Below are 11,813 nucleotides of genomic sequence, written 5' to 3' on the forward strand. Positions count from 1 at the left end.
AGTCAATATGTCTATGAATGTCTTGAGAGTTGCTGCAATAGTTTAGCTTTTTTTTTTTTTTTTTGGTGTGGGTGGGCAATTTCAAGTTAGTCTTTAGGTTTTAATTTTCTTTGGATATGATATGTTTTTGCACTTGATGCAGACAGTTACAAAAACTAGGGTGGATGTTCACAGCGCTGTTTCCCATTGGCTTTGCTGCAGATGAGGTAGGTGTGGTTAGGATGAGAGTTTTTGGATCCTTTGTTAAATCATCTGGTTTAGTATGGACAACTAACCAGTAAAGAATAACAGAGAATGATAAAATTAAAATAGCTTTTTACGATCTATAAATGTGTTATAAGATATATTTTACTCAAGTGTTCCAGAAAAAGGAGCGTATTTCTATGTTGTTTGGTTTTGGGGTTTTTTTGCGTTCGTTTGTTTTTTCAAACGTTCACCTGTAGCCTGATTGGATTTGCGCGCTCAATTTAATGGAATAAATAAAACCTGAGAAGGAAACTTAACTGAACTCAGACTTGTTCTACACGACTAATGGAGAAGATAAAAATTTCGGCTTAGCTTTGTGACCAGCAGTCAAGAAATCAAGAGAAGATTTCTTTCCTCGTGGACACAGTGCGTTCCTCTCCGTGTGCGTAATCTGTTTTTGGATAATCCACACATTATGAGACGCCATGGCATGGTGTGAGCGAGGGGTTCAGACTTTGTTCACCATTCTGGGTGCATTCGCTGCCTTCAGTCTTATGACCATCGCCATCGGCACCGACTACTGGCTTTACTCCCGGGCTTTCATCTGCAACACCACGAACGCCACCGCGGACGAGACGCAGACGCAAACTAAGAAAGTCAAAGGCGACCTGACGCACTCCGGGTTGTGGAGGATCTGTTGTCTGGAGGGTAAGCTTAAGCAAACAAAGAGGTCCATGTGTACAAAATGTTCACTGAAACAGATGGTGGATTTGTGTCTGACTGGTGTGAGGGTGTGCGGATGAAGTGGCTGGGTTTAAATCAATATGAATATTGGAAACTTGGAGTGCGCGTAAAACGATGTTCGTTTTTCCACAAATATACACGGACTTTCACAGCAATTTCACACCCGAAATAAACATTTGAGTCCGAATCGGCCAGTGTTCATCGATATTTGAAAGTAATGCGTGGAATTAAGGGGAAACTGCAGTTTGCTGCGCGCTAAAACGACAATATTGGTGCGTAATGTCGTTTAAACAATTTAGTAGAAGCCTCACCGATGTTTGATGTTTTTTTCTCTCTTCCATTTTAATGAGGCGTTGCTTTCCTCATAATAATCTCAGATTGTGTCCAAAGTTTCTCATTAATCCCATAGCCTGGTTACTTGGCAACTACTTTCGAGAATTGAGAAAGAAGTTGTTTGGAAGAATGTAGAAAAAAAACTGACACACACACACACACACACGCACGCACGCACGCACACACACACACACACACACACACACACACACACACACACACACCTTGTGTGGAAGGGAAGCCTGCGTTTCCTATCCTTATTTTGACATGAAGATAACATCTCTCTGCTCCTTCACCTCTTTGAGTGTGGAGTCCAAGAAAAGTGACAACACTTGTGCCTGCAGACCTTTGCTTTGTGTACTGATGATGCTATCATGACTGAAACCCCACTGAAGTTACTCAAAACCCTTGTTTGATTTCTCATTCTCATTTGAAACCCATGAGTCTATCATCCAGAGACGTTGGACGGAATGTCTCCTGATGTTCAACATCTGACCTTTTTTTTTTTTTGATTGTATTCTTCATATTTTGTGCTCAGATATTGTTCAATATTACACAGAAAGCTGGAACTTACTCTGTAATATGAGCTTGAATTTTTTTTAAAACATAAAAAAAACGCTGTCCAGTTGAGGGGAACAGACTACGTTAAAGGAATCGGGTGGTATGAATAATGAATGAACCTTACTGACATGTTTGCTAACATTGCAGAATAAATTTACTCTATTCCAAACAGACATCGGCACAAGTGCTTTGTCTTGTTAGTTAACCGACGGTCAGGAATAGTAGCAGGAAAGAGTGAGGTCTGTGTGTGTTTCTGTGGAACATCCTGGTGAATAGATGAGAGGGATTGGAGAGGAGGTGCTCCGGTCTCTCAGACAGATGGGCTCTGGGGAGGAGCTTTACATACTGAGCTCCTTCTCCTCTATATCTCATTCATCTTATATCTCTATATCTCATTCATCTTATATCTCTATATCTCATTCATCTTTCCATCAACTCACTGTGAATCATTATTAATGCACTTTTTACGTTGCACTTTTTTTTGGCTTGGTCCAAAAAAGTTCAAAATGTTAAGCGTGTTATAAGAGGCGAGAAGTGGGTAACTAAGATGTGATGAGACGGAAGAGTGTTATGATACACGAGAGGATGAGAGTTGAATGAGACAGTGTCTGTGTGAGTTGTTTATTTCATTACCTTATTTCTGCTTTCCTTTCCATCTTTATCTATAATCATAAAAAGCTAACAGATAAGTGGAGATGTATAGGGATAGAAAGAATGAGATCGACTTTCACTCTGTACATTGGCTGATGAATTTTTCTCTCACAATTGTCATACGATATATTGTGCACGCACAAGGTCATACGACACAAAAAGCTGCCACACAAAACTATTCCATTTAGCAGATTTCAGCAGTTTGTAACATCTGCTGTCAAGAGACTCAAGCAGTTCAATAAGAAACAACACTGATGAGGAAGGAACCGGATGATGGTTGTTGTCTTCACTGTTCACACAACAAGCACTGCAGATGAAAATCTACAGCAAGAAAGTCTACCAGACAGTAAGTTGGTACAGATACCATAAATTTGATTATTGACTTTACTCTTTTCAGGTATGGGGAGAAATCTTCCTAAAAAATTCAGTTTCAAATGGTTTACATAAACCTGCTTTAAACCATGTTTTCATAATGTATAAACTACAACTGTCTGTGCAAAGAAATTAAATGAATGGAATGTTTCAAAAATAAATGACTAGCTATAAATGGACTTTTCTAGTGAACAGTTTAAAATGTGATTAATGAAGCCTCATTGACATTAAAATAGGTTGAATTGATAGTTAACCGTTTATATGGCAGTTGTTCACTATTATAAAACTTCAAACCCGTTGAATTGTAAATTATGAAATTGAAACATGGAACATTGACAGTTTTAGTGTAGTGTTTTGTTAGAATTCAAGCTGTGCTATTTTTTTCTTTAGAGTTCCACACAGGTGATGTACACCCACTGACATCGACATGTGGAAGTGTGTTGGGAATTTTTAATTAATAGCAGAGGCAAAAGTAAGAAGATGCAGCAAAGAAATCAGAAATCACTTTTAATTCATTATCTAACTTTTCAGTAATCACATGCCCCAATGTTTTATTCTTTTGTGAGTGGAGGGACTATTTTCTCATGTGGAGACTGGGCCTTTGAATAGAATGAGCCTAGGGGTTTGAGATCTTAAGAGTCTCAGATCCACGGACGTCTCAGATGAAATCTGACTCGGTTGGCGTTGAAAATAAGACCATTCTGCACTCGTTTAGACATTCTTTGACAAAAAGAGGAGCCAGTTATCAATATCTTATTTGTGGATCATTAATGTGTCGTGTGGAGTCACTCAATTGTCATTTCCTTGTTTCTCAAGGTTGTTACAGCCAGTAGTTGTGATCATAACGCTTTTAACTTGTCCGTAGGTATCAATAAGGGAAGCTGTTTTCGTATCAATCATTTCCCAGAGGATAACGACTACGACACAGACAGCTCAGAGTACATCTTACGTAAGTTGCAGTGATCTTTTTTGTTTTTATTCAACGGCGTCAATGACATCTTAATGTGTCATTAGATCTCTTCCTTTCCCCTGATGTCATGACAACAGATGATGACTTTTTGCTCCAGGATAATCTGCATGAAAAATCAAATTCAGCCCAGTTGTAGAGACATTACATTAATGTAAAGGTAATATGTATGGAGGGAAAGCTAATCTTAAAGCTAACCTCGACTCTTCCTTGTTACCAGATGATTACTTTCGCTTCTCGTCCACAGCCTATTTTACCAACTTCTGGTCTCAAATTTTATGATTTCCAGAGTAATGTTTTGTTGTTTTTATACAAGTTATACTAGATAACTCCTGAATTTTTAGTTAACACTTTTGTTAGTATTCCCCTTTGAGTTGGTTTAATTTGTTACTTTATCCTTTGAGGATATTTCTCTATTTCTGCTTTGTGTATTTTCGTATTTTACCTGAAAGGTGACATGTTTGTTGAACCTTCTGTGTTTTTTTGTTTCTCTATCTGGGTACGGGCTTTCTGTGAACATACCGCAATAGAAAATGAATTATTAATAGCCTTACATGGGTGGAGAATGAGTGAATTTCTACTTCTGGCACTGCTACTATAACAGCTATTATTACTACTGCATTAATACTAGCAATGATATTATTTTTGACTTTAAGTAATTCTACACTAACAATAACACTGCTACTAAACTATTACAGCCCTACTGTCATAAACAAAGATTCACATGTACTTCCCTAGTATATTCACAATGATGTAATTCTTACATTGGTACAGGTATAGTCCGTGCATCGAGCCTGTTCCCCATCCTCAGCACTGTTCTGCTGATGCTTGGTGGCCTGTGTGTCGGAGTAGGACGTATCTACAGCAGCAGGAACAACATTCTGCTCAGTGCTGGTATCCTGTTTGTGGCTGCAGGTAGGATGAGAATGATGCGCTACACTTAAAATACAAACACGACATAAACACTTTCTCTTTGGTCAGACTCTTTCAATGGAATTAAAAAATGTAATAATGCAGGTACTTTTTCCATATGGTATATCTGACCTATTTTACACAATGCAATGAGAAACTACTGAGATCTTAAATACTTAATCCTCCCCCTCTCCCCATGAATACATTTCTTCTTCTTTTTCAAATTAACAAAGAGATTATAAATTCAGTGATAAAGATGCCAATATTTAAATCACACCTTCATGATGATCTTTTAACTGAGAGGATTGAGTTCAACAAAGAATAGAACCAGCCTGTAAGGAGGTGTTGAATGTGTCAGGGATGTAAGTGTAGAGGGGTGTAGACGGCGAGGTCACACGTGGTGCAAACTGCAGTATAATCTCTGGGTTTTATCATCCAATAATGTGCTCAGGCTTCAAACATTTTTACATCATGTGCTTTTCTATTATTTAATCTAATAAATTTCTTCACTTTTTTTTTTTAATCTCGTCTCTTCACATTTTAGGCCTGAGCAACATAATCGGCATCATCGTCTACATTTCCAGCAATGCTGGAGATCCCAGTGACAAGAAGAATGAAGACAGGAAGAACCAGTACAACTACGGCTGGTCATTTTACTTTGGCGCCCTCTCCTTCATCGTTGCTGAATCGGTAGCTGTTCTTGTAGTCAGCATATATATAGACAAAAACAAAGAGACACGCTTCCGAGCCCAACGCGACTTCATCAAATCCACCTCGTCTTCTTCACCATATTCTCGCATCCCTAGTTACCGCTACAAAAGAACGCGCTCGCGCTCCAATTCGAGGTCAACTAACCCGTCTCGTGAGGCCTCACCAGTGGGAATAAAGGTTTGTAGAGGAAGTAGTGGCGGTTACGGGATGGGCTTGTCAATGGGGGATATATCCCTGTACACCCTCAGTAGAGACACTCTGAAATGTGGAAGTGGACCAACCGGGCCCTACAGCCCAGAGAAGGATTCTGGATTTTTACAAGTCCACAATTGCTTCGAGAAAGACGTGAAAGATGGAGCGAACAGAAGGACCACACCGGTGTGAGGGCAGGAGTTTGTTGATCTGTAAAACAATGAACTTAATGGCACACACGGGGTATTGTACTGTTAATGAGAAAGGGCAATTAGAGTGAGGTTGAAAGATCAGACCTCCAGATTACATTCCTTATGTCCCTCTGTGACAGAAAAAGTGCCAATCTGTGTTTTTTTTTCTTTTTTTTACTAAGTTTTTACTTCTTATGATATGTCTTTGTGTCCTTTGGAACGCTGATGATGTACAGTACAAGTTGAGGATTTCAATGTAGATTAACCCTCATTTGTTAATGGTTCTACTTTAGATTGCATTATTAATATGAACAATACAAATGCACTCGAAGTAACACACATCACACACTGAGACACTATGTTTGTTTCTACAGTACTATGAGGAGGATTTTGAAGGATAAAAATTGCTCAAGGATTTACATTCACAATCATGATTATGCTAAGCATTTAGCTTACTGTAGTTATTTCTTGAGGTAAAACTCAGTTGTGATTGAGTTAATCCTTTCTGGTGCTAGCTTCATCTGCACACCTCTCAACTTCCGTTTAAATACTTCTACTGTATCTGAGTAATGTCTCTTATACTTGTATGTGAGCCATGTATTACTGTACTGTATGGTATGGTTCGTGAAATGTGAGTTATGTCATTACACTGTGGACATGTATTTTAGTAGATGTATATATCAACAGCAGTGAGTGGAAATAATAATGTTTGGTACCTTCTAGCATGATGTGTGACGATGATGTGTGATGTTTTTGTACATATGGTCCAGTTCTCTCAGGGAAAATAATTCTGGTGTCAAGTATTTCAAATTTGAAAAAAAGTCATTTTGTTGAAACTGTTTTGGGATTCCTTCCTTAAGCCGCACAAACTGTTGCCTCACAAAAGCAAAGGGGAGATCATGTTATGCAGCATGTGTCACCGTTAATTAACACGGTCCCTGTTTCTGCTTTCAACACCTTTGCATTCACAGAGGCTTTGTCTGTTCTGGTTTTACTTATCACATCATTTGCATGTATGCAGATGATTTAATAAGCTGTTGATCCTAAAATAGTGTTGTTTTAGTTTGCAAATAATGAGACGATACTATATATGTAGACACTCAACATAGCTCCTGACTCTGCCAGGGATCAGCAGTAAGCTTCTGCCCAGTTTCATGGTAAACTGTATGTACCAATTTCTTAATATTTATTTGACAAAAGGGTCATAAGGTACAATTTTTCTGTGTTCAAAAATAAGGCAAATCAATCACTTTATTTTTTTAAATGTAATGGGTTCTTCAGTGCTACAAACCCAACACGTCCACCAAATTAAATCAAAGTCTGTTGGGTGATTTATGCACAAAATACACAGAAAGAGTCCAGTTTCACAAATGTCAAAGAAAATAAAAAACCCCCCAAGTAAAACAAGCCCTCCCTGTCATAAATCCACATAAACTGTCCCGTAATTAAAATATGTCAAGTTATTTTTGTACAATCCTGCAGAACCCCTTTGCAGAATATTTTCTAGTAAGAAAAAATTTGTAATCAGAATGAAGCTACAAAAAAAGACTGAATGAGAAATTTTTTTTTTATTGAGACTCAACCTTGCAATTACATTTTTTTTTTTTTTTACTTTTATGGTTAGATGCCACATATGAACAATGAATTTGTGCATAACATTTGCTTTATTTTTGTTGAGGAAGAGAATACAGCTAATGTCGCAGGATGGGCTTGTTATGCTCGACGATTGAAACTGCGTGGCAAACAGTCTGGGCAACCGCAGGGTGTTAAAAGATATCAGCATCAGCTCAAGCTTAATGCTTGACTGAACAAACAGGCTTCCCAAATGCTCATCCAGACTTCAAGCAGCTCATCTCCCAGCGAGGAGTGGAGCAAAGTGGGTGCTGGGTGTGTATGGAGGACTCAGAAGTTTGAATTACTCATTGTGGCTACAGTGCATGCTTGAATGGGTTCCATATTAGTTTTTGTGGTTTGTTCCCCAGTTGAATATTCCTAACAGCCACTGGAATTGGTTTAATTTGTTGGTTTGTGAATCAGGGCTTAAACATATGGTGTTATAGTGCCATGAGTGTATGTGCCAACTCTAATGTCTTTATAGTTGTGATGCAAATCACTGAGGACGAGAAGGGAAGCCTTGAATTGGAATAGACCGATGTGTCTGATGTATCATTGTGATGCCAAACTGGTTTTATTATGACCTTGTTTCTCATTCCAACCCCCACCTTTGAGTGATTCCTCTTCACCCCTCTCTCCTGTCCATCATCCAGGGCTGTTAAGCCCTTCAAATTTGAATGCCATGCGTCCTTAGTGGTACTCTAACCTACAATAAAGCCGTTCAGCCTGCTGCTGCCTTTCCTTTCCTGCAGTCACAGGAATAGCGAGTGAATTTTTTTTGACACATTGCTGTGTAGGGCAGATAGAATAACACTTCATTCAGGGTCTCAACTCTGGCTCTGGTCTTTATTGATGCGACAAATGGTTTGGCAGAAGCTGTAACATAGCATTCACCACCAGCAATATTTTATTTAAAGAACAGTCAAAGCACTTAAAGCTACCAGAGCATATGGGGGAATCATACATTACCACTTGTCCAAAATTGGTACTTTGTGAATGCTAAAGCAATCTGACAATATCACTACCAAATGAATCCGTTAACAGATTTAATTGTCTTTCGTCATACAATAACTTAACCTCTTGACTATTTCCCATCTGTTTAGTAAACTATATCCTGTAACCAGGTCAACAGTGGTGAGACAATGGTCACCACTGTTTCATCATAATCATAAATATTACTTTAATGTGATCTTTATGCTGTTTATCAACAGATTTACTTAAGCTTACATAATTGATGTGAAACCATGTGTAACTTCCTCCTTAGAGACGTTCTCTTTCCTCCAAGTTCTCTGTGACACTTGAGAGCCTCGTCTCCCCGGCGGGGAGCTTGGTTCCTCACTCCCTGCTGACTTTGGTGCCATACTGCCAATCTAGACACCACAGGCCTCCATTAGCATGACATCTGTCACTGTTCTAAGGATGGAATTAGCCAGCAGCCTCTGGGGGCTCGACTTGATCTGCCATGACACAGGCCACATAATGTCTCCATACAGGTGGCTTATATGAAGAAAAGCAAATAGAACTCTTTACAAAGTTATATTCCTCCCCTGTTGAACACATGTTGAAGTTAAATATGAAATAATCAATTGTAATATCTGTTGATAAGCGTTTTTTTGGAGGAAAGCATTTTTTTGTTGTTGCTATAATTCAATTCAAAATAACCTAGATAAGGAAAATGTAACCCGGATCAACATTTGAGAAATTTCAAAATGGTTAATTAATACAGAAGAGTATCGAGCACCTACAACTCAAAATTTTTGTCCATTGTTGGTCTTCATTTTGCTTGAATGAAGTCTGAATTTTATAATAAGATGGAAGCTATAAAGGTGAAATTGTGCAGAAAGAGTTAGTTTGCTGGTTCAGTTTAAGTCCTTTCATTCATAAATGTGCTCCAAATTTTTTTAATTCACAATCCATAATCAGGGCAGCAACTTGGTTCTGGGTTTGAGTCCCGTTCTGTATGGTGTTTGTATGTTATTCCCGTGTCTTGGTGGGTTCTCTCCGGATTCCGGATGAATGAACAATCCACGACACTTTATTGTCATCCACTATATTTAAGCAGAGCAGCATATTTTCAGTGAACTAAAAGAATATTTATATATGTGTAATATATGGTGCTGCAAAGCCTGTAAATAATGTCTTAAATGTATCCATGTGAAAGTTTTAGATTGTATTATTTTCCTGATAAATTACTTTGATGACTTATTGAAAAAGAGTGAATGAAAACTGAAAATGTGTTTGATGGAAGGACATGAAATGTGCATTGAAATGTACTTTATTCTCATGAATTAATCAGATAAATGTAATTGTTACCTACTCTTGGGTAAAGAAAAACACAAAAGGCTGCATGATTCATGTTGTCCACAGTTAGTTTTAATACGAACCAATGGGAAAAAAATACTTACAAATTAAAGCTCATTGTTTATTGATCAGTACAAACATTTATTTGACACAGAGGCTCCACCTCTTATCAAGCCGACCCAAGAAAAACCTTTTTTTCATAAACGTTTGTGGCAAAAGAAATGTAATAAAATGATAACAACAGTCAAACGCACTGAAATGACTCCTGTTGGGTTTTTTTTAGACTGATCAGTCAGGTACGATAAAATATGAAAATAACACATCATCAATGATTTGAAATGATTCATGGGTTTCACAACAGAACACCAACAACCTTGACCAGAGGAAGTCTCTGCAGTGACTGAGCTACGCTTAGTTGGCAGACAAAAATTTATTGCACTCAATATGAAAACCTTTTTCCATGAATACCCATTGAGCTACTTTTTTTTTTCTGTTTTGCAGATTTTATATTGTTCAGTGAGAAATTGATTGAGATAAAAATGGTTATTCAAAAGTGCTTTGGTGCCTGTTTTTGTTTAGTTACCACATTTGAAAGTACAATTAATCGTTTTCAGTAAACAGTATTGAGATTAAAGCACAATAGCAGCAAAATAAACCAACAATTTTTGACCCAGGTGAAGAAATAAAAAAAAAATCTTTTTAAACCCCTGTCATTTTAATGCTTGCCTCCTCTGACTACATTTTTCCAAATTATCTTCTAAAGCATTAAGTCAGTGAGGTTGTCAAACAGAAAATACATGGGGAAAACACAGTGGTGGAAGTAAGCTGGAGAATTCAGTGTGGACCCACACAGACACTGGGAGAACTTCCAATCCAATCCACTTCATTTATATAGAACAATTTAAATAAACACAAGGTTTCCAAAGTGCTGCACACTCACTAGATAAAAACACAACAGACGCGCCATAAAACCACGAACATGATGCAGTTAAATCAAATATCAAATAAAAATCCAATAAAATAACTTAAAATAAGTTAAAAGCTGAAATAAAATCAGATAAAAACAATCGGATCACAAAAACTCAAACACAGTCACACGCTCACACTCATTCATTAATCTCGGACATGTGTCATTTCTAGCTAACAAGTTTCAAGTTTTATAAAAGGTCAGTCGTTTTCTTGTATGAGGAAACATTAAAATGGCAGGAGTATAAATACATTTAAGACATAAACACTGTGTCTTGGGTACGTCTGATTCAAAGCATATTTATCCGTGAGCAGCTGAAACACTCAGAATTACTGGTGGAGTCCTTAAAGCTCTATAACAAAGGTATCAGGTAAATCAAAGGATCGAAATAAGGGTCAGTTTTAGCTCAGCTCATTTCACACTGGATGAATTTCAGGATACTCTGTCAACATGTTGCTGTCTATTCAGGGATTACACATAAACACGCAACGCCAAAGGTTCCAATGGGCTATTTAAAGCCACTGATTAAAACTCAAACGGTAATCGGAGATACGACAAGTACTGTATTCTGATTATCAGCGGTCATTTAATGCTGTTTTATAAACACCTGATAAACTTTATTCTCATGAATTAATCAGATAAATGTAATTGATACTTAATATTTGGTAAAGAAAAACACAAAAGGCTGCATTTTCCTCATTTTGGCATGTATTTTTTAGATACTGCATCTTGGCTTTGCACAGCAGCTCGCTGCTGTAACTATTGTAACAGTCACAAGTTCCAGTTCCAACATATCACTTCTGTTTTTAATATACAGCAAGGGGAGTTCTCGTGTTGCCACAACTCAGCCTTTAAAATTGTGAGTGAAAGTGTATCATTGCCACCGGAGACACGTTGACTTTTAAAACTGGTCCTGGAAAACACAAAGCAAACGACTTTGCAGCATTTATGAAGTTCTACTTTGTTGTCATGACATTTTTCATTTTATTTTTTAAAATTTTTTACTCACACCAGGAAGAAGTGTGTCATCTTTTAAGAAAGACAGAAAGTGGACCAGGTTTTAAAAGACATGCAACACTAATGAAGAGTTGTCACAAGAACTTGACATACC

General features: G+C 37.7%; 1 protein-coding gene across 1 annotated transcript; it reads left to right on the plus strand.

The window, feature by feature from the left end:
• Positions 1 to 523: 523 nt before the first annotated feature.
• On the plus strand, positions 524 to 5,925 carry LOC137600229 (voltage-dependent calcium channel gamma-4 subunit-like). Its single transcript, XM_068321740.1, has 4 exons — positions 524 to 894; positions 3,713 to 3,796; positions 4,589 to 4,729; positions 5,271 to 5,925. Exons 1-4 carry the CDS (start codon positions 672 to 674, stop codon positions 5,819 to 5,821), a joined length of 999 nt encoding a protein of 332 aa, XP_068177841.1. The 5' UTR covers positions 524 to 671; the 3' UTR covers positions 5,822 to 5,925.
• The last annotated feature ends 5,888 nt before the right edge of the window (positions 5,926 to 11,813 follow it).

This window comes from Antennarius striatus, chromosome 8 (genome assembly GCF_040054535.1).
Source record: "Antennarius striatus isolate MH-2024 chromosome 8, ASM4005453v1, whole genome shotgun sequence".
Classification (NCBI taxonomy): Eukaryota; Metazoa; Chordata; class Actinopteri; order Lophiiformes; family Antennariidae; genus Antennarius; species Antennarius striatus.